The sequence below is a fragment of the Solenopsis invicta genome, chromosome 14, assembly GCF_016802725.1.
Source record: "Solenopsis invicta isolate M01_SB chromosome 14, UNIL_Sinv_3.0, whole genome shotgun sequence".
Classification (NCBI taxonomy): Eukaryota; Metazoa; Arthropoda; class Insecta; order Hymenoptera; family Formicidae; genus Solenopsis; species Solenopsis invicta.
Window position 1 is genome coordinate 4,582,774 of NC_052677.1, and position 25,975 is coordinate 4,608,748.

Sequence of the window (25,975 nt, forward strand, 5' to 3'; positions counted from 1 at the left end):
AATTCTTTGATTTCAAAAAAAAATAATAAACTGAGTGGGCGGTCTTTATTACCGAAGATCCGCCTGTGGCACGCAGACTGCAGTCCACTGTGCTTCTCTTTAGGCGTTCACCACCTATGGGAGTTATGTTTCTGTTCAGACGCAACTCAGGTCTCTCACCAGTAGCTTGTTTATCTGTCCTGGCTCGGTAAAAGTTGAACCCAGCAGTTTTAGCCTCAGCCTAGCATAAGCCAGGCAGTCGCAGAGTATATGGAGACTCATCTCTTTCTCTTCACATGTCTTGACTCAGTTGTGTCAAATTGAACCAGCTTGTTGATGTGATTGTTAAGGGCTCCATGTCTAGTCAGTATTTGCACTACTAGCCTGGCATTCCTCCTATTTATAGACCTAATGTCTTTGGCCAGGTCTTTGCTGGGCGCTTTCCCCAACAAAGCCCCAGCCTATCGACATTTTGTCCTTATTTTATTTCTCAAAAAGTCGAGATGCTTGCCCTGCAGCCAGGTCCGGATCATCTTTCTGCCTAGGCAAAAAGGGACCCCCAGCACCGGTGTAGGTTGCGCCGTAGATGCGCTCCACGTTGGCTTACGGGATAAATAGGCCGTCACAATAAACGTGGCCGAGAGACTGATGTTCTCTTAGTTTTTCTTTATTAATTGAGTACACTAAAACGAGCACTTACATCTCAATCGAGAGATTACTCACAGCCGGCGTAAAACGATCTGATCTGTCGGACGGCTTCTTGCAGAGAGCGTCTCTAGAGCCGAACGCGAACGAAGGCTACCGGAAAGCCGCGAAGATAACGAGCCTGTGCGAGCAAAGACTAGAGGGCGCGGGAAGCTTAAGCATAGCACGCTTGGCAATGAACACAAAGAAAAATAAAAATTCTATTTATAGTAATCACAACTTATGAGTAACTTCGAAACTTATAAATACCGAACAACCGGTTCAGGCTCTAACACCTGTATCTTTGATGCAGTCCTGACGAGCCAATCAGCATCCTCATTACCCTCGATTCCCGAGTGACCGGGAACTCAAATCAGAATAATTTCTTTGTCTCTTGCTAGTTTCTCCAACTCTGTAGTCCCAGACCAACCGCGGGGTACATATCGGAGCATTAAGCGCCCTAATAGTAGCTTGGTTATCCGAGCATATTCTGATACATCTTCCTGCCTCTCTTCTCTCTAGAGCCAGTTGGGCACATCTTAAAATCGCTAAGATCTCTGTTTGAAATACCGTGGCATACCCATCAAGAGGCAGATTTTTTGCTACTTTCTCCTGACGGCAAACGATGTCCGCACCAGAATATTTTACTGACTCAAACGTAATTAGTCTGATCTTCTCAAAAATGGACTCTTCTATAGTGCCTACCTTGTATTTGCGTGTGAAGGCGACGAGCCCTGTTTTCAGCGGATTTATTAACAAACCGGTCCCTCTGCACCATCGCTTTACTATTCCCAGTGCATTTTGCTCAAGAAAGAGTTCTTGCACCAGCAGAGCCACGTTATCGGCGTAGCTCTGCACGACGAAGCTTCTCTTACTCAGCTTTCCTAGCAGCTCATCTACTATTAGACATTGTAAGAGTGGACAGAGCACCTCTCTTGAAGGCAACCCTTCTCCACCCATCCACTAGCTTTTGCTGTTTTCAGGGAAGTTACGACCCATTGTCCAAGCATGCCCAGGATCTATTTAAATGGTTTCTCCAGTATACTCCTTCGCCAACGTTTCCTCACATATCACCTTATGTGGGGTGTTGTTAAACACACCTTTTATATCCAAGAAGGTACCTATCATATAGCCGCCTCCTCCAACTTCCCTCAATAAACGAAGGGCTGTCACTGAATGAAGGGCAGTCTCCGTGGAGTAGCCATGCGGTATGCATGCTGTGCGTAGTCCAAGGGATGCCGTTGAAAAACAACATTCCTCACATACGCGTCAACCTGTTTTTCCAAAATCTTTAGGAAAAACAAAGTCGGATTAATCGGTCTGAAATCCTTACTTCTGACGAGTAGCTTGTTCATTTTGCTTTTGAGATGAATACTACTTTTGCTAGTTTTTATGCACGTATAGCCTAATGCCAAACAAACCTTCAAAGTCCTTGTCAGCGGCTTCATAACTAGCTCCAACTTCTCTTGAAAGAGAGCCGAAAAAATCTGATTTGGCTCCGCCGACTTGAAGGGTTTGAAGGTGTTTATTGCCCATCTTATCTTTTCAGGTTTGATGACATCGGCTGCTAGTCCTTAATCAGCTTTTCGAATCCTGCGCGAGCCCGATGGCTGCTTATAGGCAAACAGCTCTCTGTGCTCCCTACGGAAGCCCGGAAAGCTGGTTTCTAATAGATATACCAGACATCGCTCCCCAGTCAACATTGTTCCGTTTGGGAGACTAATGGTGTCCAGGACGGCGTCCGGGTTTCTGGATAAAACTTTGCATAGTCTTGCTGTTTCTGGTATGCTCACCACCGACTCGCAGAATTCTCTCCAGCTTCTTGTCTTTGCTCTTACTACAGAATCCTTGTAATCATTTTGAAGCTTTCTATGAAGTTTCTAGTCCGACTGGTGGCCCTTGTTTTTGGTTCTATTTTAGGCTCTTTAAGCTACACTTCTGAGCTCTTGTAGTTTGAGGCTTCACCAAGAGTTACTTCTGGAGTTCTTAACTGCCCTTTCCGGACAGTTTTTTTTGTAACTTCCAACCAAAATCTTCTGCAGAGATCTACACAGAGCTCCAGTTTATCTTTGGTCCCGTGTCTTCTCAGAGAAGAAGCCCTTGAGACTGCTATCCAGGTCATTCTGATATGAATCCCAATCGGCTTTCTTGGGGTCCTTGAATTTTACCACTTTTCTTTTGGTTCGTGCTAGCTCAAAGATGATCTGCCTGTGGTCAGATAAGGAGGGCTTATTCGAGATCTTTCACCTGACCACATCCTTTGATATTTATCTAAAACAGATAGTAAGATCGAGAACTTCTTTCCTCACCGCCGTGCAGAAGGTGGGCTCATTACGTCTGTTGAGAATCTCCAGGTCTGTTGACGCTAGAAATTGCAGCAGCTTCCTATCTCTATTGATATTCGTGCTTCCCCAGACTATGCGGTACGAGTTAGCATCGTATCCTACTATTAAAGGAAGCCGCTTTTTTTGACAGAACTCCGCCAGTTTGATCACCGATTCCGGCGGTGGCGGACCCTCCTCATCGTGAAAAAAATACGCGGAGCACATCACCACTCTCCTTTTACTTCCCGAAACATCGGTGATATCAAGCTTGATAACCGCTACGTCTGTGGAACATAAATAAGGTATTAGTCGGGTGGTTATGTCCTTCACTGCCACGCAGGCTCTGGCTTTCCGATTGTCGAAGATTTAAACATTCTCTTGTATGCTGCCATGCCATTGATACGGACGAGCCAAGGTTCTTGGATCAGTGAAATGGTTGTGTGTTAACTTGTTTCCTCGAACCGCCGAGACTCTTTTGCTGTGGTTGATTTGGATGAAGACTACCTCGGTGCGAACCATTTTTACGGCTCGATCTTAAGTAGTGGTCCCGTCCCTACCCTTTTATCTTTTGCCATGGGCTCTTTAAAAGTGACCTGATCGAGTTCGAGGTAAGGTTTAAAGTTTAGCGCTCTTAACTTTAGAACGCTGGACTCTGGTATCCTAAGAACTAGGTTCTTACCATTTATTGTAGCCCCTACGTTCTCAGCGAGAACCTTCCAGCTTGCGGTGCTGAGCCCAGGGTTCCGTTTCCGGCCGCTCCAAAACCGCAGTTGAGTTATTGGGAGTTTCTGGGACTTATTCCACGACCCTGTGTTGCTTTTGAAGCACTTCTGGATCCATCACCTTGAGTTTGGCATTTTCACAGGGAGAGATGTTCCCTATCTGCTCATAGAGCCAGATTAGAGACGCTTTATCTTTGTCTACTATTACTGCTGCCTCTCCTCTGGAAGGTGTGTTGGAAACAAGAAATGGGACCCTCCCGGATTCTTCTGATCGCCCTGTTGATGGCCAGCTTTGGAAGAGCCAATCTCTCACCAGTAATTTTTCCTGGGATAACCCAAAGATAATGATCTTTGTTAAGAGGTTTACTGCATCCGCATAGGTTCTGCTAGCCTCTACGCTTTTTAGTAGGTTTTCCTGCTGAGGGAGGGGTGTCCACTGAGCCTTTCCGACACGTATTATCGGTGTGGCCCGCCCTCTCCCTCGGTGTTATTGCCTGGGATGCCGCGGTACCAGAAGAGGTCCCACTTTGAGCTTTCTCCCGTTTCCGCTTAGCTTTCCTCTTTTTCGTAACAGAGCGGTTTTTTCTAACAGGAGGGCCCGCTATTGCCGCAGAGCTTTCCGCTGAAGCAGTAGCGATAGCGCTTCCAGAACTGGGATGAGCCCTGTCTGCAACTTCCGCCACTACCTCTGCGCTGAAAATCCCGCAATGCTAGTCCTCTATCTCTTCCGCTACTTTTTTAAAATTATCTAGTTCCATATTGGTCCCACGGCAAGTTAGGAAAATAAAGGTCTGCCCACGCAGAGGTCTGCATGCGTGGGTAAGGCTAATTACTCTGGGGTTTTGCCCGGTTCCCCAGAAGCATCTTTTGAGACATTGCCCCCTCAGTGCCATGCAGCCGTCACTACGATAGCTTCTAGTTCGGCTTAAGGAGCTGGTCGGCTTTTTCAGCCCTTCACCAGATTTTATACCTATGGGGCCAGTTATAGCCATCGCTATCCAGAGGGGCCCTGATTCCACACGGGATTTTACTCTCAAGGGATCCTGGACCCTCCCGAATATTCTATTCGCCACCTGGAGACGCGCCCGGTAGGTAGCTTGACCCCCAGGAAAAAAAATAACATAATTTATATTAAATAATTAAAACGATTTAAAAATTGTATATAACAATTAAAAAAAATAAAATTTAAATGAAAAAAAAAATTCTTTTTCTTATGGATTGAATTTGGAACCTTGAGTGTTGTAGTGACGTCTTACCACGGATGCTACGCCGCTAACTTGACAATCGTTTTTTCGTAACCGTACTATTATGCTAGAAATATTTTATCATAATTTTTTCGAGAATAGTAGTCTTGTGGCCTTACTGTGGTAAATGTATGAGCGAATATTATACATTTATAATATTTTATTAAAATCGATGACCAGAGACTGCCGGGTTTTCTTTGTTAATATGAAAGATTAATGTGCTTGAAACTTTATGTATCTACATGTGTTTCGTAGTGTGTAGTAACGTACTGCTATTTCTTTAATCGTATATATGAATTGTAAATTATATGTGCGTAAGTCATTGTTCAGTCGGTAAAACTTATGACTTTAGTGTCCCCTTAAAAGATATATGTGAGTGAAAAATCACACGTAACTTTTTTTCATTTTTTTAAAGTTGAAGAACCTTCTTAAGAATTACTTCAACTACTACTAAGCGAATTAAGCACGGCATAAAAGCGCGATTTTTTATGAGCCCATATTGCCGCGTGCGTTGTATATTATTTGATTGAAGACATAACTTTTTTTAGCACATTCCTGATTTATTACTTTTTATAAGTTTGGAAACATTTCCAATTTTTTCTCACATTTCTTAAAAAATTGAATGAAAAAAAGTTATGAAAAACTTTGAAACTATTTAAGTGAATCTAGAACATTAAAACAAATATGTTTTCTCTTTTTTCTGTTTTTATAAACTCTTTAATTTTGAAATTAAAAATTTTTGTAAAAATAAGTTTTTACACGATGAATTATAAATTTATTTTGTTACATTTGTTTATAGCATAAATTAATTTGGAACAAGTATTATATACAACACGCGGTATTACACTAACATTACGCACACGATTGTTTAACTAATGTCAGTGAGCAAATTCTTTGGAATATTTTAACCAAGGAATATCAAGTAAATCTTAAAATAATGCTGAATTTGTATAAATCTGTTATTTGAGTAACCAAAAAAAGAAATTCATTATTCATAAGCTGAACTTTTGCGATATGAGTAAGAATAACTGTCAAATATATGGTGGCATTTTAATTGTCTTAGGTCAGTGAAATACCCAAGATACGAAAAAATGTTTCAGACAAAAGTTGTAGAGTCTATTTACTAATTTTATTAGTTTGACCTCAGATGGTATTACCGAGGCAAGGTCACTTTGAAATTTTTAACGAAAATTTTTATTTTTATTATAGTGTTTTGAAAACGTTTTGATTTTAGCTACAAGAATATGTAATAAAAAATGGGGATTTTTGTTAAGAATTTGAAAGTGATCTTGCTCTGATCTCGATAATATCATTTAAGGTCAAATTGATAAAATTAATAAATAAACATTTTGTTACCCTACAACTTTTGTTTAAAACATTTTTTTATATCTTAAGTATTTTTTGAAATATTAACCTAAGGTAAGTAAAAAAGACTATTGCGACGTATTTGATATTTGTTCTTACTTATATCGCAAAGGTTGGGTTTATGAATGATGAATTTTTCTTTTTGATCACCCAAGTAACAGATGTATGTAGATTTGATATTATTTGGAGATTTACAGTTGGCATCATTCCCTTGTCGACAATCTTAATACAAAGACGACCTTAATACAAAAATGTCGAGGCTATAATACTTTTCAAATTATAAACAATTTTGATCAATTGTAGAATCTAGAATTCTACAGTTTACTATATAATGCCTAAGTGCACGAATTCTAGACTCTAATTAATGAAGATGCTCTTGATTTATTTTTTAAATGTTAACTTGATTTTGTACATAATGATAAGGAAATTATTTTTAAACTTTGTCTTGCTTATCTGTGATTATTTAATTAAAATTATACATAATGTCAGTCTAATATTACAAAATATTGAATCCTACATAATCTGTCAAAACTGAAGTATGTCCTGTATAAGCAAATGACTTTTTTTATACTTTATTTAACAATTTGAGTATTAGGATTTTTGTCTTAAAATATTCCAACGAATCCGCTCAAAAAAAGTCCAATTTTGAGTCAAATTTTGTCTTATGAAAAGTCTTGATAATTTTCTGGTAATTCTAATAATTTACATCTTATGTATATATATATATTATATCTATACGCAACCACACACACACACACACACACACACACACACACGCACGCACATCTTGGAAGGGGGCGTTGAATAAATTAGCCATCTCTGTGAATTAATTATATATTGATTAAGAAATACAAAATAATCTCCCAGAATTCTCTAATAATCAAGATTTAAAAAAAACTCATCATGTATATTTTATGCAGCGGATGTATTATATTTTATTAGATTAAATTTGGCATTAGATATATTAATAAGCTAATTTAAGATATTGTATTATATATTGTATACTGTTTTCAGAGTATATCTTTGTAAGCAATGGCAGGAATTAAAGGTACTGAACGATCACACAGCGGCAGCCACTGGCGTTCGTTTTGGAAAGCATGCTCAGTACATCGCGTCTACCAGCATGGACAGGACGTTGAAGCTCTATGGATTATCATAAATACAAAATTAGAAATTTAAGGCTCCATTTTAATAAGATTATGTTACTTGGTAAATGTTTGATGGATGTCTGATCAATTTTGATTTAACTAGTTCTTACATTTTTCTTATGTATTGTTAAATAAAAAGTTTAAAGTAAGTGTAATTAATGTTTTTAATCGGAAAAAAATTCTTAGAAATTTTGGGAAGATGAATTTTTTTTTAAAAGTAAGAAAAACATACATTCGAATTGTTTCTAGAACATAAAATAATTGAAATCATAGATCAAATTTTGAGTTAATAAAAATCGTTAAAAACAAAAAATTGTTTTTAATTATAAACAAAAATGATTTATTTTTATTTGATTTGGATAGTATATTGGGACAGTACATTATTATTTATTTGATTGGGACAGTATAAAAATTCTTAACTTTAAATATCATAAAAGATTAATTTCAGAAATGGTACACATAAAGCGACAAACGAATGGAATAAATTTACACGTAAAGGCACGAAATTTTTAGATAGCTCACACTTCTATTTATTTGACTTGATTACAAAATATTAATAATAAATGACACATAACATGTCAATTTGACATCTTGTGCTTTGTTTGCTTTTTTGTCTGTGTTAACGTCGAGATCAATGTGCTAACGGTTGGATTTTCCTGTTGATTTTATTATCAAGAAACTTCTGAAGACTCAACGTAATTTTATTTAACGATGCTGATTAACAATTGTACCATTAATAACTTTAAAAATAACTTCTTTATTGTGTTTTTTTTGTTTGCATTCTATTTAGATTTGAATGTTGAAAAAATTCATATTTGTAAATTGTAATTGACTTTATACTATGCTAATGTATCTTGTACTCTTTTTATCAGCTGACATTATTTAATAGCTTGGACCTCACGTTTAGAAATCTATTCATTACATTACATTATGTACCCGAATTTCAACGATTACGAATTGCGTAAGATCAACGTCTGTTGTTAGCCTTCGATAGAAAATGTCGTGGAGGACTAATTATACAAGCAAAAATACAAAACGAACAAGTTTTTTCTATCTTAATTATTGGTAGACATGACTGTATTTACTTTGTGATCTAGTTGAACTGTTAATTGCATTTTTCTATATATTTAATTCGATTTTTACGTTATCTGTTTAACTTATAACTGTTACAATACGTGTCCTTAGCGTTTATCTTGATTATATGTTTATTTTACGGCTGAAGAAGGATCAGTACATTTGAAACGTATCAAATGTTTTCAAATCTATGTTTATAATTAGATTAATTTTTTTTGTTTTTAACAACGATATCTTTATTAGATCGAGATTTGACCTATGATTTTAATAATTTTATTGATTTTTTTGTTTTTTCTTTGCTGTAAATATTTTTCTGAATTGTTTTTTACGATAGTGTCATTTTTATTGTCCTTTATCCACGCTTGCATTACTGGTTTTGAAGTTTTTGTAAGAGCTCTAATAAATAATTTATCAGTAAAATCTACTGTTATTATTAGTGGTATTGTTTCTATATTTTTCGAAAAAAATGCAGATTAGGTTTTTCTTCAATTTTATTTTTTAGAAAAATTAAGAGCACTAATACTATTATCAGAGTTGGTTTTTTGCTATTTCTTGAAACAGAACTTGTACTTTTAATTTTTTGGAAAATTAAAAACATTACATATAGTAAATATGAAAATGTAGTAAATCGTAATATTGTAAGGTCCATTTTAGTCATAATACTGTAAGGTTTTACTTTAGGACCAAGAAAAACAGGGAAATCCTAGAAAATTCAGGAATATTTATTTTTTATTTTTGAAAGTCTTAAATTTTTAAAGAATTTTATTGCTATTTTGGGAATTTTTTTGGAATTTAATTTTTAGATTTAACAATAATTAAATTTAAATTCTCTTTCTGACAAAATTGTTTTTTTGACCTTTCTTTGACTCTATTTAATAAAAGACTCGAAATTTAACACAATAAGAATAAGTAAAAGACTAATAAGAGTACCGTGCGGCTATTTTTGTGCGAATTAGTCAGTCATAGAGAAAAAATTGTTTTATTTATTTCGATAATGTTTAAGGGGTAACATCACCTTTGAGATTTGAGAAAATCGATTTTTTTTGCTTAAATCATTAGTTTATATTTATAAAAATATGCTGTAAGTAGTTTTAGAACAAAATTCAAACTGTATTATAGTGTTTGAGCTGATTAAATGAATCGTCTCTATGCGCCTACCAAGCAGCTGCAAGCGATTTGGAGCGGCCCCGTCTTCTCTATGCTTCGTAGTTATTTGGACCTTATTTATGTACCGAAGATAGACCTTTGACTAACACAATATAGATGTTATTACTTGTACTATATCAGTAAATAGTTTTGAAAGCGTCGGTTTCTGTGTTTATGCGATGCCATTAGTTTTTCTGTGTTTATGCAACAAACTTTTGCTGTTGTTATTATAATGATAGCTATAACAGTCTAATGAAAATTTTGCAAGTCTAAAACCTCATGATAGGCACTATTTGTCATTATTATTGCCAAAAATTGGATGCGCGGTTCGTCGTACTTGCCGAGCGCAGTTTCACCCAAGAAGCAAAAGAGACCAGAATATCATTATTAGCAACAAGAAAGGAATATAATGAGGCTGCTGAACTTGTGGAAGAACAGCTTTATGGGGCAGGCATCGCAGATTAGAGATAAATTTAAAATTTTTAACTTTATACACAAAAAATCAGTTACCAAAACTTTAAACGCGTTTTTCTCAAAACACAGTTTTTCAAATTTGCGTGCAAGGTTACTCTTACAATTTTTATTCGATTGACTTGAAATTTTAACACAATTTTCTTGTAACTATTCTACAAGGAAGTACCTAGGTTTTTTGCGAAATGTTGAAAACTTTTTTTGTAATCAGCATTTTTTAAACAAATTTTTGGGTGAAAAATCCACTTTTTTCTATAAATAGCTGCCATTTTGATAAAAATTAATATTTTAAAAAATCCCTACGTACTTCCTTAGTTATACTTTTGAGTATGTAGATAATGAAGATTTTTTTTTTGTTTAGTTTCAACATAAACCATGTCGCAGAAAATTTGCACGCAAAAATTTATCTTTAAGAAAAGATAATTTCGTAAATGGGCTAGTACACCATTTTGTGCATAAAAGAAAATTAAAAAATATTTTTTTACTCGTCAATATATGTACAATAAAGCCCTTTAAACATTTTTTATATAAAGTTATTAATTTGCCGACAATAAATTCCCAAACTTAGATATCATTTTAGGGCCTCAAAGGTGGTGTTAAACCCCTTAAACATTTTGACTCTCTTTGGAGACATCATCAGCCTGGAACAAATTTCAAATAATAATATTTTTAGTAATAATAACAATTAATTATCTGGCCATCGTTGATTTGATATGCGACTGAGTCACTGACGGTTTGTCGAATCCGAAGTGCAACTTTTACCACCGTGTATGTAGATAGAGGAAATGGCTTGATCTCGCTAAATGTATGCGATATTCTACTTGCAAGAGATATGTCATAGTGTCCGGCGCCGATTTGATTCTCCTTGAAATATGTTGTTAAACACGAAAATTTAAGAGACTCGTATTTTTTTATATGTTTGGAACCTCAAATTTAGGGGGTGAAACACTCCTTTGAAGAAAAACGGAATTTCTCTTTTGGGGTGAATATCATCGAATGTATAAGAGAGAGAAAAAAATTTTAACAAAAATTATACGGTTTAAAGAGTACTTTAAAGTTGTAAAAAAAAATTTTTGTTATTTTGTTTAACAAAATACCTCCACCAAAGTTCTTTTTATATTAAAAAAAAATTTTTTAAAGCCAAATTAAAGGTTATTTTTTTCTAAATTCAACCATATATAATAAAAGTGTCTTACGAAATCCCATTTTTGAAAATTAAACAATTGATTAGTTCCGGACTCTCAAACCGTTGGTAACTGGGATGCTTCCTGTTTTCGATGATTGATGACGGCTTCTATTTTTATTGCCTGTACTATTTTTTGTTACGTTGAAGATGACTCCAAAGCGAGTCGAAACGTTTGTTTTATAATTTTGAATTGAATAAATGATTCAAAATCTATACTTGTGATTGCGCTCTTTGACCCGCGCTGACTCTCATTAACCTATTTTCCATTATTTTGAGAATTAATTATAAACGCCTCTTTATACGCTATCTGTAGTCATATGCGTAAGTAGTTACTTTGAATTTAATTTTATGCAATAATTATATTATAAAAGATGGATTTGTAATAAAATCGTCTTTAATTTTTATTCATGGAAGAAATTAAATTTGAAAGAAATAATAGGGTTAGAGTATATGTATAAATCTATATACATACGTATATATGCGCGCGCGCGTGCGTGCGTGCGTGCGTGTACTATATACACTTAATTCAAATTTTATAAAATTGTAATAATTTTTAAAATATACATCAGTTCTGTTATTTCTTTTACATTTAATTTTTCTTAAATATAAATTAAAGACATCTATTTTTTTATAATTATTGTATTTGAATAATTTGAATTGAATATTTGAAAAATAAACAATAAAACACTCTGTGTCGCATAGAAAAATATTATATCTTAAGAGTTAATTGTGTTGCTCAACAATAATATGTTTAAAAAATATGACACGATTCTGATATAACATACGTGACTTTTAGAAGATTATTTTTTTTATTAATATATAAATTTTTGACATTTTCAACAATCCATTATACTTTAGAAAAGTATAATATTTTTAACATTTTAAATTAATTTACGTATACATTCAAGATAAGTGAACAGACGTGACATTTTCCACAATACATTATACTTTAGAAAAGTACAATATTTTTTAAATAAATGATAATGTAAGATATAACGTACAATGACATGATTAAATTAATTTACGTGTACATTCAAGATAAGTGAACAGACTTGGCATTTTCAACAATACATTATACTTTAGAGAAGTACAATATTTTTAACATAAATGATAATGTAAGATATAACATACAATGACGTGATTAAATTAATTTACATGTACATTTAAGATAAATGAACAGTCAATATAAGTAAATAGTATAAATATATTCATGTGGATACCTTATGTTCAGTCAGTGCAGAGTTTTGTTATAATCACGTCTGTGCAATTTGTTAAATTGTTTTTATATTACAAAGAGAAGTTTAACATTTTTTGAAATGATTATTAATCTGTTTAATGTTGTTAGACTTTTATTGGTGTTTATAAGTTCAATATATCTAACAGAGTTATTGAAACACCAGTAATTGTAGCAGAAATAGAATTAAAAGAAAATATACAAAAATTATTGCTGGATAGCATTTTTCATTATAATGGGTTGGAAGTAACGGAAGAAAACTATCTCGATTATGAAGAACCTTATAAATTACAGTTATGAAATAATTGAAGATGAAGAAGCATGGAGTGAAGAGACTATTTAATTCTCATGTACAATGTTCGATAATGCAGATTTTGACAATTCTTATAGAAGACGAGCTGTTGAGTATTGGCGGAATTGGGACTAATGAAAAAAGTGACAACAAAAAAAAGTAACTTTCTCTACAATTAGTGCAAAGTAAATTTAGAAGAGTTTTATCTGAACGTCAGTTAAAGCGGGAACCTTGTGTAAAATCGACTTTTTTTACGTTTTTTTTTTGCTGAAATTGTTACGAAATTATCTCAAAAATATGAAAAAAAAAAACATTAGAAAGTTATAAGAGATTTCCTTTTGTGTTAATTCAAAGAAAGCTGAGTCGGCCGGAGCGCGTAGATATATAAGCATCGGGCGCTCGGTTTTTCAGTCCTTTTCTATTGTATATCTTTAAAACGAGTTTGGCAAGGAGTGGGGAAAGGAACATTATTATAGTTATACTCAGAATGCCAATGAGAGCTTCAATGCGATCGTTCGGCGTTTAGCGCCGAAGCATTTAAATTATGGCACAAAAATAATTTAAATAGCTGCTTACTTAGCTGCTGGCATTTTTAATGATGGGTTTTCATTTTTACTGCAAATAATGCAAGATATGAATATCTAAATTGGTCAGCAAGCAAAGTTATTTGCGAATGCTTATGACAAACACAGAATAGAACGCCGCAGCCTCAGTTCAACAAAAGAAGTCCGTACTGCTCGTAAAACAGAAAAAAATAGCTGAATTCCAGGCCTTTAAGAAAGAGGAAGACTTGCTGTATGGCCCTGGAATTGCTGATTAAGTAAAAATTGAGGTAAGTTTAAATAAATTACAATTTTTTACGATTTTTTCTTTACAAAAACTTTAAACGCGTTTTTCTCAAAACGTTAAATTATGCGCGCCGGGAAATTAACTCAAAAACTATTTGACCGATCATCTTCAAATTTTACATGCTTATTTTCCAACTATCTAGCCCCAGCATACATCTATCCGTTCATTAATATTTTGCTTTAGACAATAATTATTAACAATTGTTTAAAGTGCTTTTTCTTGTTTATGTCGGTGTTTTTACAATTTTATGAATTTTTTGAATTATTTAGGTATATGCTATGCGTTTTTACATAAACTAACGAAATTTTATTGAAATTTTTGCTTTAGATTAATTTTGCGACCTTGCCGTTTCCCGGGGCAAATTCGAGGAGCAAACTTCAGACAACTGCTGTGCTGTCATGCTGAAGTTTTTCAACAACAAAAAAATATTTTTAATTAGTTTAAATATTAAATATTATCGTATACTTTGTTATTTTTTCATATATTTTGTCATATTTTTTTTTCAAATTTGAGGTTTTCCCCTTAAGACGGTGGGATGAACAATTACAATTAGGTCGAAATCGTAGAGAAAAATTGTTTTACATTTCCAAATTTACACATGATAAATTTACTGCAGCTGTTGAATCAGGATTCATGATTCATGATATCGATTTATAAAGCTGGGCTTTAAAAGCTCAAGAAGAAATAGGAAATTTAAATCCTATATTTAAAGCATCTCTCAGTTAGGTAGCAAGATTCAAGCAATCTCGCCGAATTGTTTTAAGAAAAGTTACGAAATTTGTCACTATAAGAACAATATAAGATTCCGTTAATTTACAAGAAACAGCTGATAATTTTGTGAAAACAGTATAACCACTTATTGGACAGTTTGGATCTGAAAATATTTATAATTTAGATCAAAGTGGTTTCCAATTAGAAATTTATTCTGGAAGATTGATTTGACATTATCTTATCAAGAAGTAAAATAAGTAGAGCGTGTTGTGCAATCTATACCATCGACAACTCATTCTTACACAATACAACCAATAACATTGTGTAATGACAAATTACTGTCACCTTTATTTATTGTATTAAAAGAAGTTGATGGTAGTTTTGTTTCAAGATTAACGAGCAAAAACAAATAAGGAAATAATATGATTAAAAATAATTTCCATTAATTACAATAAGAAAATTTTTAATTGGAATGTTTTGGCTCTACTAAGCCTTCTTCAGCCAAACTATTCATAAAATTAAGCGAGACATTTTAACAATATTTAAAAAATCGAACATTATTTGTTACAATAATTTGGTCGCATATTGAACATTACGGATATATTTTTTCCTGGCAAACAAACGCTCCTGACTATGAATTTGTTGGTGATCTATTTCTTTTTTTTGCGTAATTACAAATTTTTCTAAAATTACATAATAAACCAACAAGTTTTTATGACTTCACATATAATTCGACGAGCACAGTTATTGTTACGTTTGTTATTTGTACATAAATGATGGATCTATTAAATAATCAGCTAATTTTTCGATAGATAAATTAATTTACTTGGCAAATATGTCAATAATGATGAAATGAAAAATATGTGAGCGTCCACCATCGGTTAATGGTTTTACTGTTAGGGCAAACAAAGCACGACTGAGGTAGAGCGTTTAAGCGAGTATGGTTACTGTATTAGAGTATCTTTAACTATATTAGAACGAGTCAAATAAAAAAATAAGAATCAAAAGTTGTATCATTATGTGAATTCAATCCATTTACTTGTTTAATGTATATCATTTCCGAAATTAATCTTTTATGGAAATTCGGTTTGGTGTCGAGGATTTTAATTTTCTCCTAATTAAAAGAGTGATTAGCACTTATTCTGTGGTTAGTGACTACGGAATGTTTGATGGATCAAGTTTAATATTATTAATGTATTCTTTTGCTCTTGTTTTTAACTGTCTCTTTGTCTGTCCTACATATGTGACATCGCACTCGTTACACAGGATCTTGTAAACGACATTGTTGCTACAGTTAACTTCTTTTTTATCTTTATGCATTTTTATAAAATTGTCAATCTTGTTTACACATTTATAGCCAATTGTGATTTTATTTTTTCAAATAAAAATGCTATTTTCTCAAATATTGCGGATGTAAGGAATCACAACAAATTTTTTTGTTATTTCATTTTCTTGCTGATTCTGAGTGTTCGCATCTCTGATAGAAGTAGGCGTGAGTTTTGTATATAGTAATTTTTTAATTCTTATCCTGATATATTTGAAGATGAATTCCAATGGATATCCATTTTTTTTTAAGAGCAATTCAACTATTAATTCTAAATTACTTTGTTGAAAAATGGGGTAGGATAATAACACGCTCTATCTACCATACTATAGATTGTTCCGATTTTATGGCATAAAGGGTGTTGAGAAAAAAATGATAAGTAACGACTTGAAAAAGTTTTTTGTGATGCCAATTGATGATGATTGTGTTGTTAATTATCTTTAATGAGATGTGCAGAAAATTCAAGCAATGCTCATATTCTAATTCTATAGTGAATTATAATCTATTATGGGAGCTATTAAATGTTTTAAGAATAAAATCTATTGAGTTCAGAGGTGCTGCCATAATAATGTCAACATAGCAATAATAAAATGGTAATTCTAAATTTATGGATTTGAGAGCCTTTTCTTCTAGATCTTGCCAACTAATGTTTGCTATTATGGGTGACAAGAGTGATCCCATTGGTGTACCAAAGATCTGTTTGTAAGTAATGTGATTAAAAGTGAAGTGGATGATAAAATAAATTTTAGCTAAAATAGATTTCTTAAGTGGAATGCTAGTATTATTTTCAATTAATGTCCATCTCGCGCAAATACTGTCTATTGCAAGATCTAAAGGAATGTTTGTAAATAAAGATGTCGCATCTAAAGAAAGTAAGACTCTTCTCGTCGATGATCTTTCCCGAGAGGAGACTTCACAATATCGAAATTACTGTAAACTTGTCTTGTATCAAAAGCTAAACCTTCGTTGATAATCTTATATAGAAATTTTGCTAACGGGTAAAGGGCGGTGTTTATAGAGGAGAGAATGATTCTAAGAGGAAAATTCTTCTTATCAATCTTAAGAATGCCGTACAATTCCTTTGGGATTGTAAAATCATTTGAATGAAGAGCAGAATAAGATTGTTTAGATATGAAATCATTTCTTTGCCATCTTTTTAAAAAAAATATTTAGTTCTTTTTCCACGTTTGCTATGGGATTCTTAGACTATGGTGTATGTTTCTTTGTCTTGAAGTTGTTTCATATTATTTATATAGCCTATTTTATCCATTGCTATTGTGATGTTACTTTTATCTGCGCGTGTAAATATAATATCAGGATTCAATTTACAAAAGTCAGAGGCGGCTCTCTTCATGCATAATAATTCTGTCTTGACTAAATTTAAACTTGAATTGTTGTGTAGAAAATTTTGTAACAGCGGAATAACTGTGGAACGGATTTGTCCTTTTTCCTTATTAATGTATCTTAAAAGTAAATTACATGAGTAAAACACTAAGTAAAAACAGTACATGTATTCGTAATCTCAATTTACAATTTTTTTAGCAATTAAAGATACGCATGATGCAAGCAGTCAGTATTCGATTGTAGATTCAAACTATTCTTTTGCATCTGGATATGAAGCATTTCGGGCACTAAACGCCTACCTAAGAATTGTTCAGAATTCAGAATTTGGATACTCTCCCAATCGAACTCGTGATTAAATTTTATTCTGTGTTCTGTGATTACTGAGTGAGCTGTGTTGTTACAATTGAAATTGTTAATTTACAAACAGACGCTTAAATAAACTGATACTGAGACGAATAACGTCACTGTCAACGAAAAACTTTGTGATTTGTTTTAAAAGCTTCTAAACATTTCGAATAAATTCGCATTTATTACTAAGAATTTAATTGCAAGACTGACTCTTTTTGATCTCAATAAATTAGGCAAGATAGTACAGAAGGATGTTCTCCCAGCAAATTTAAAGAAAAATGTATATAAAATTATATGTAAAGATTGTGACGCTTTCTATGTAAGCCACATAAGCAGAAGATTAAAAACGGAATTAGTTGAACATGTAATAATATCAATTGAATCTTAATATTTGTAACAACCTGTGTTTGTTCGAGCACGGATGAGCTCAGGGAAACTAGGGCTCGAAGGAAGGTTGCCGGATGAATTAATCCTGAGATCGGAATTGCATATATAAAGAGCTTTGATTATAAATGAGTAGGCGCTACAGGCGCAAGATAACACAATCTTATAATAAAATGAAAGGAAGAATAAACTGACGGTATATACAACGCGGCGATGTTACTATTTACGAAATGTAACATTATCCCGGTCGCTCGTACGTGTTTTTGGCGCGTACTCTATCGGTCTGTTTATGCCGGCCGGAGTTTACGAGACATGGATCGCGGTGCGTGCGGGTCGAGGCGTCGCGTAGACGGCATGCCGGTGCGCTTCCCAGAATTTCATCTCGCGACTCGCAACAGGTGTCACACGGAATTCCTTTAGTAGGGGCTTGCTGATACGATGACGACGGCTGTCTTGAGATCTCTTGATGGAGGCAGAGATCTCTATCCCCTGGGTGACAGTCATCGTCGCGGACTCCGGTGTGGAGATAGCCAACGCCAAGATCGCTCGGCCGTGACGGAGCTCGCTCCTCCGCGGTAACTGGGCTCTCTGTTATACTGGACGGAAAGCGGCGGAATCGTCAAGATCCCTTGCAGAGCTCACTCTACCATGCGGATTCCCTGGATGCTTGGGAAGGAAGCGAGATTGGAAATTGCCGAGATCTCTTGGCGGTGGCAGAGCTCGCTCTACTGCACGGATTTTCCTGTTCTGGCTCGAAAGCTGGATCAGGAAAGAGTCGTTCTCTCTGCGAGATCGTCTCCCTTATATACCCTGATCTCGGAGAGTCGGAGATGCTCGGGTGGAGTTTGGCACTCCTTGGAATACAGCTGCTTTGAGATCGGTTTGGTGTTGCGTTTTCGTGCACGTATGCCTTTTCATTGTTCCAACACCAGGAGTGTGCGGCCTAGAGCGTGTGCCCGTGGAGTTTGTACGGTAACGACGCGTTCGCTAGGCCGCTCGAACGCGCGTATGTGTGTTTATTGGCGCGTAGCGCCTGTTTGACTGTCCGGCGGGCGTTCAACCGGACAGACGGTTTGCAACCCCAGGGGGAACGATGCGGAGGTGTATCGTTACATTTTGATTTTATGTGGATTAAGTGTGTCGAGTTCTTTTTATTCATGGTTTTGCTAGTCCTCGTCAATGTTTGGACTATTGAATTACTTCTTTAAATTACCTTTTTATTCCAATTTGTAAGATACTAACAATGGAAGTTCGGCAACAGTAAAATTCAAAAAAATCTAACACTTAGTATAAGTTTAGAGTAAATGACCTTAATTACGAAACAACTTTTTTTAGCTACTGTTTTTTGGTTTTAAGGATGTAGCATCACCTTGAATAAAAACGGTGTTTACGTTTTCAAGCGAATATCGCCGAAACAGTGAGAAAAAAAAAATGTTTCCAGCAAAAATTGTATGGTTCCAAAAGCTCTTTATAATGACATCAGATTTTTCAAAAATGTTAAATTTTTCAAAATACCCCCACAATTTATATTTTTTATATTATTAAAATTTTTTTTGCTTTAATATTTTATTTTAACAAAAATAAGATATTATTTATTCTATATAATTGTTACAATAATAGTATTGTTCAAAAAAAGTATTTACAACTGAAGTAATGTTGGCACCATGCACAACGTATTAAAGCCATTTTATCACAAATGCTGCATTTTGGTATATGTTTTCTTCCTTAAAATAACAGTAATTAATTGGATTTTCAAACTTTTCAGAGCGCGCGCGCGCGCGTGTGTGTGCGTGCGTGCGTGTGCGCGCGCGCGCGCGCGCGTGTGTGTGTGTGTGTTGTGTGTGCGTGATATGAAAGTGGCTATTTATCAATATCGTGTTGATAAATAGCCACTTTCATATCACGCGCACACACACACACACACACACACACACGTGCGCGCGCGCGCGCAGACGCACACACACATAAATTTTGAAACTTGGAGAAGAAAGTTGATTGTGTGCCAAAGACTAATTTTATAATGTTATTGCGTAAATGTAAATTTATATCGTAATTATTTACAATAATATTATCAGAGAAGCTTCGAATAAAATTTAAAAAAATTAAATTAAATTTTTTACTGTTGCATTAATCAAGCTTACGCTTAAGCTTACAAGTATTACACGTTCACACAAATCAGTTTATTTCTCAAAGACACGTTTACGGCACGCCAGGGCTGCGCAAGACATGCTTGCGCAGTGCCTGGCGGAGGGGGGTGGCGGGCTGGCCATCGTCGCCGATCCTTATAGGATCCCCGAGGGCAACCCCAACTGGGTTGGAGATCCCTCGGGGAAGGTGGCGATGGTCAGCCATCATGTGCCGGGCGCTCCGCCGATGATTCCTCTATCGGCTGGCGAGGGCTTCGTCATGGTCGAGTACGGACCCATCGATGTCCTGGGATGCTACCTCCCCCCTAGCCTAACCAGGGGGGAGTACGAGGCGGCCTTAGACGGCATGGAGAGCGACATACTCAGTCGCTCTCCAAGGCCTGTCATCGTGGGGGGAGACCTCAATGCCCACGCTGTGGCCTGGGGCTCTCCCCGCACTGACGCGAGGGGCCGCCTCGCTTTAGAGTTTGCGGCGGGGCTCGACCTGGTCCTTTTGAACCGGGGCCGGGTCAGCACCTACGTGGGGACCGGGGGAGAGTCCATTGTCGACGTGACATGGGCCTCCCCCGAGGCCCTAAACAGGGTCCAGGGATGGACGGTGGAGACCGGCTCCCTCGGAGAGACGTCTGATCATAGACTTATCTCCATGGAGCTGGTCTCCCCCCCCACGGAGGTGCGAGAGCAACGCCGCCGCACCCGGGATAGGAATCGATGGGTTCTGAGGAAACTCGACCTGGAAGCCCTCGAGGTCAGCCTCCTCGCCTCCACCTGGCCGGAGGGAGGAGCTGACCTCGGAGCCGAGGAGGAGGCGGAGCGCCTCTGTGAGATTATGTCGCGTGCCTGCGACGCCTCCATGCCCCGCAGCAGACCTATGGCGCGCCGCGCCGCCTACTGGTGGTCCGCGGAGCTCGCCGAACTAAGGCGAGCTACCGTGGCCGCCAGGCGGGCGCACACGCGCGCCAAGCGACGGGGCATGGAGGAAGCGTTGACAAACGCCACGGCGGTCCTCAGGGATGCCAGAAAGGCCCTGAGGATCGCCATAGCTCGGGCGAAGGCCGCGGCCTGGGAGGATATGATCTCCGAGCTGGATCGCGACCCATGGGGCAGGCCATACTGTATAGTGATGAAAAGGCTTCGCCCATGGGCGCCTCCAGTCTCGGAGACGCTGGACCCCCAGTTCCTCCAAAGGGTGGTGAACACACTGTTCCCCACCCGGGGGAGGGATATCCCGGAAAAGTCCGGCCCTCCCCCAGGATGGTCGGAGGAACTGGAGGTGTCCAGGCACGAAATGGTCGCGGCCTTCGCCCGAATAACTGGCAAAAAAGCGAAGGCGCCCGGGCCGGATGGCATCTATGCTAAAATCTGGGCCCGGGCATCGCCTATCGTAGGGGAGGCACTTCGTGCCACGTACACGAAGTACCTCCGGGAAGGTACCTTCCCCAGGAGGTGGAAGAGGGCCCGGCTTGTCCTCCTTAAAAAGGAGGGCAAGCCCGCGGAGAGTCCCTCCGCGTACAGGCCCCTCTGTATGCTGGATGATGCGGGTAAGATCTTCGAGCGAATAATCGCTAACCGCATCATCCGGCATATGGCCCGGAATGGTCCTGAACTGTCCCCCAAACAATACGGGTTCCGAGAGGCGCGATCGACAATTGACGCGATACGTCAGGTTCGGTCCCTCTCGGAATCCCTAACGGGGGACGGGATGGTGGCGTTGGCGATATCCCTGGATATCGCCAACGCCTTTAATAGTCTCCCCTGGGGCGAGGTGGTGGCGGCGCTGAGCGAGTACTTTCGCCTGCCGCCCTACCTCGTCGCCATCGTTCAGGACTATTTCCGGGATAGGGAGCTGGAGTTCCGCGACAAAGACGGACTCCAGCAGCGGAGGGACGTGTCATGTGGCGTTCCACAGGGGTCCGTGTTGGGCCCCCTGCTATGGAACGCCGCATACGACAAAGTGCTCCGCACGGCCCTCCCCGCTGCTACGTCGTCGGCTACGCTGACGACACGTTCATAGTGGCGGGGGGACCTCCTGGGGAGGAGCAGTCGCCAACGGCGACTGGGCAGTGGCCTGTGTCGTCGGTGCCATAAAAGGCCTGGGCCTGAGGGTGGCCCCGGAGAAGACAGAAGCCATATTCTTTCACGATGGCTCCTCCGGGGTACCGCCCCAAGCCTTCGTCCTGGTGGACAACACCCGTGTTCAGGTGGGTGCAATCCTGAAGTACCTTGGGTTGCACCCGGACGGTCGCTGGGCCTTCGCTGATCACTTTGACCAGCTGGCCCAGCGGTTGGGCAGGAGATTGAACGCCCTCAATGGGTTGATGCCCAACCTCCGGGGTCCGAGGGTGGGTGCTAGACGCGCCCTGTACGGAGCCCCGGTGTGGATCCGCGAGGCGCTGGCCAGCCGCCGCATCAAGAAGGTGTTGCACGATGTGCAGCGGCGGCTGGCGCGAAGGATAACGCGCGCGTTTCGCACCGCTCCCAACGCGGCAATCATGGCCCTGGCGGGGCTCCCCCCGGCGGAGTACACGGCCGATGCCCTGGCGTGGACCTACGCCAGGACAAAAGCCATCCGCCTTGAGGGGGGGTAGTCACCCCCAGGGCCGCCGCGTTGCTACGGGAGAGGGCCCGTCGGCGGGTGATGAGGTCATGGAAGAGGAACCTCATCGACAACCCGCCGGCGGCCGGATCTCGGATCTTGGAGGCCGTCCTACCACACCTGGACGAGTGGGTGGGCCGCCCGTTTGGCGGCTTGTCCTACAGGATGACACAGGTGCTCACCGGGCATGGTTGTTTCGGTGAGTACCTGTGCAGGATAAGGAGGGAGCCGACGACACAGTGCCACCACTGTGGCGCCGCCCGGGACTCCGCGCGGCACACGCTGGAAGAGTGTCCAGCGTGGGAAGAGCTGCGCGGAGTCTTGAGGGCCGAAGTGGGAGATGACCTCTCCCTGCCGGCCATCATCAGTCAGATGGTCGGCAGGGAGAGCGCCTGGAAGGCGGTCTCCTCCTTCTGCGAGCGAGTCATGCTGCAGAAGGAGGAGGCCGAAAAGGTGCGGGAGCGTCAGCCTGGGGGTCGTATGCCCCCAGGCGACGCGAGGAACAGAAGGGGCGGCGGAGACGGGGGTCACGCTTCGTCTCGGCCCCCGCCCCGTCCGCCCCGACCGAGAAGAAGCGGCCCCCGCCCCCGGAGTTCCACCGGGCGGCGGCGGGGCAGAAGAGCCGTGGCGGTCGCCCCCTCGCTCACCACTATTGCGGAGGAGAGGGACGACGGCGACCGCCACAGGAATGATGAAATGGAGCGACCCTCCTCCCCTGCGGCTGCCGGCCCAGCTTTCGGGACGCGCAGCCGTGGGAGGAGGGCAGCTCCCCATGTAAGTGAGCCCGGCGAGGCAAACCTGACTTAACGGTCCGGGGGAGCGATCGCGCATCACAATGCGCCATCGCTCCCCCTCTAGCGCCTCGCCGGGGTGCTGGTGGGGGGAGGGGAAGGAACTCCTTCCTACCTCCTCCCCCCCCAACGCGGAGAAGAGTATGCCGCCGCGCCGGGCTAGTCCGGCGCGTAGGGGCCCGGGACATCCGGCCGGGGGGCCGGACTCCCGGGCTTTACCCCCGTAAACATCACAAGGGGAAGAGGCGGGGGAGGGCTGGTGTCCTTCTCCCCCGACCTTAGGCCGGCTTGGCCTCACGGCCCTGCCGGGGGACCCGCACCAGGGTGCCCCCTGGCGTGCTGAGTCGGCCTCGGCCGACCTGGTCCGGGGGGCTCCGGAAGCATGCTGTACGCGTTCCCGGAGTCCCCACCAGTCAAGGACCTGAGCTGGACACCCGGAGAGGTTTTAGTGGGTATGTCCTCGCCGACAGGTTGTCGGCGGGGAAGAGCCCCACATAACCGCCAGGCCTCCCCCGGGGCCTGGGGTATGCGGTAACGCATTTCCTCTCCGTTAACAAAAAAAAAAAAAAAAAAAAAGACACGTTTACGGATTGCAACTTTATTATACAGGGTGTTTCTTAAAACCTCAAACACACCAATCCTGTAAAATACGAAAACACATTTTTGGGTCTGGGAGACTTTTTCAACTTTGAGAAGCTATAACTTTGATTACAATCAATATTTTTCAACAATTTTTTTTAAAACGAAAGTTCAAAATCTCAGGAGTGTGACTGCACAATTGGCATTGCCGAAAAATAATTTATTGTGTAGTTATAAAAGAAAAACCATTAAGCAAAAATGAGAAATAATCAAAAATCCACTTTTCCTTCAAAAAATCATATCTTCGCAACAAAACACGTTTAAGGACTTTCAAATACGGCGTTTTAAAGCTAAAGAGTTACACTTTCAAAATAAAATTTGACAAAGTCATTCCTTTTAAAAAGTATAATTGTGTAACATAGAGAATATGAGGTATTTTTGAGCATCTAAAAATTCATTAAAAAAAAAAATCATATCTTTGCAACAAAAACTTTGAAGAACTTTACAATACGGCGTTTTAAAGCTAAAGATTCATACTTAAAAAATGAAAATTATATCGTTGTCGTTTTTATTAAAAGGCGACTATGAGGTATTTTTGATTAAATCGTGTCTAAAATTGAAAATTGATGTGTTTTATGATATATTTCGGAAAAACTCCCTTTTCTACAGCATTTTATAGTATTCCAACTTTAGACAGAGTATATGTGAGTAACATCCGCGAACCGACCTGTTCGAACGTACTTTGTTTAGCTTTTTTATGTCAAATACTCACAAAAAAAGTTTTACTTACACACTATATAGGTCGCATTGACCCTAACAAAACTTTGTTGCCGTGCCGTTGGAATTCTAGTCGACCAAAAAAGTTGATCAACCATATCAATTGAAAGGAGATTCAAACTTTTTTTACGTCTTGGTCCGAACCTCTTATCTCATTACGTCTTCACATAGCAAGCGTTCAAAACTTCATATGGGGTCTCTCAGACCCACTTACGTGTTTAAGGGTTTAAAAGCGCCCACTAATTATATACTATTATTCCTTGCTAAAAACTGAGTCCAAAAGTTTTAAACCATTTGTTTTTCATGTTTAATAAAGCAGTAATTATTAAGTAAAGCTAATCCAATCAGCGTCGTCCTTTAAATAGACATAGAGTGAAGTTGTAGAGGCAACTAACAACATAGCTGCGAGCGCTCACGTACACTCATGGAATTTGATTTTGTTCATGGAGAAATTTTCCAAACTAAGAAATCGCTATTTTTCTACATACTTACAGTTCATGATTAATGTAACGACCAATAAGCTCTAGTTGTTACATTAATTATAAACTGCAAGTATGTAGAAAGTGGTGACTTCTCAGTTTAGAAAATTTCCCCATAGACAGAATCAAATTCCATGGGTGTACACTATCAGGCGCACGGTTTACCGACATATGTCTATTTAAAAGACGGCGCTGATTGAATTAGCTTTACTCAATAATTACTGCTTTATTAATCATCATATAAAAAAACGGTTCAGGACTTTTCGACTCAATTTTTAGCAAGGAATAACATTTTGTAATTAGTGGGCGCTTTTTAAGAAACACTCTGTATATGTTTGAATTTGGCGTGAAATAAACTTTAATTTAGTTGCAAGAACAATTTAAATATTAAAAAAGAGATAAATGGGGATATCTTGAAAAATTTAACATTTTTGAAAAATCTGATCATGCCATTATAAAGAGCTTTCAAAACTATAAAATTTTTGCTGGAAACATTTTTTTATATTTTTCATTGTTTTGGCAATGGCTGGATTCCGATAGCACACGGGACCGATAGCACACCACCATCCATAGCGGTCGATGCCTAGAGTTTTTCCGCTGGTTGGGTTAGATAAGTCAAGATGATGGTGCGCTATCGGATCCCGTCCAGCTAAAAAAAATTGAAATTGAACAAGAATGCTTTCTACGGTTGCAGCTAGGTCTTTGTGCTTGTATTGTTTGTGTGATTTTATATACTTTTCTCAAGTTCAATGAACAGCGAGCCAAATTAATTTTCAG

General features: G+C 38.8%; 1 protein-coding gene across 1 annotated transcript in view; it reads left to right on the forward strand.

Annotated features, from left to right (window-relative positions):
• LOC105200634 (pre-mRNA-processing factor 19) overlaps positions 1-7,621 on the forward strand; it is a 74,302-nt gene extending 66,681 nt beyond the window's left edge. The window contains exon 8 of the mRNA XM_011168273.3: positions 7,333-7,621. Within this exon, the coding sequence (XP_011166575.1) occupies positions 7,333-7,477 (145 nt within the window). The 3' untranslated portion in view covers positions 7,478-7,621. The remainder of the gene's footprint in view (positions 1-7,332) is intronic.
• Positions 7,622-25,975: the final 18,354 nt, after the last annotated feature.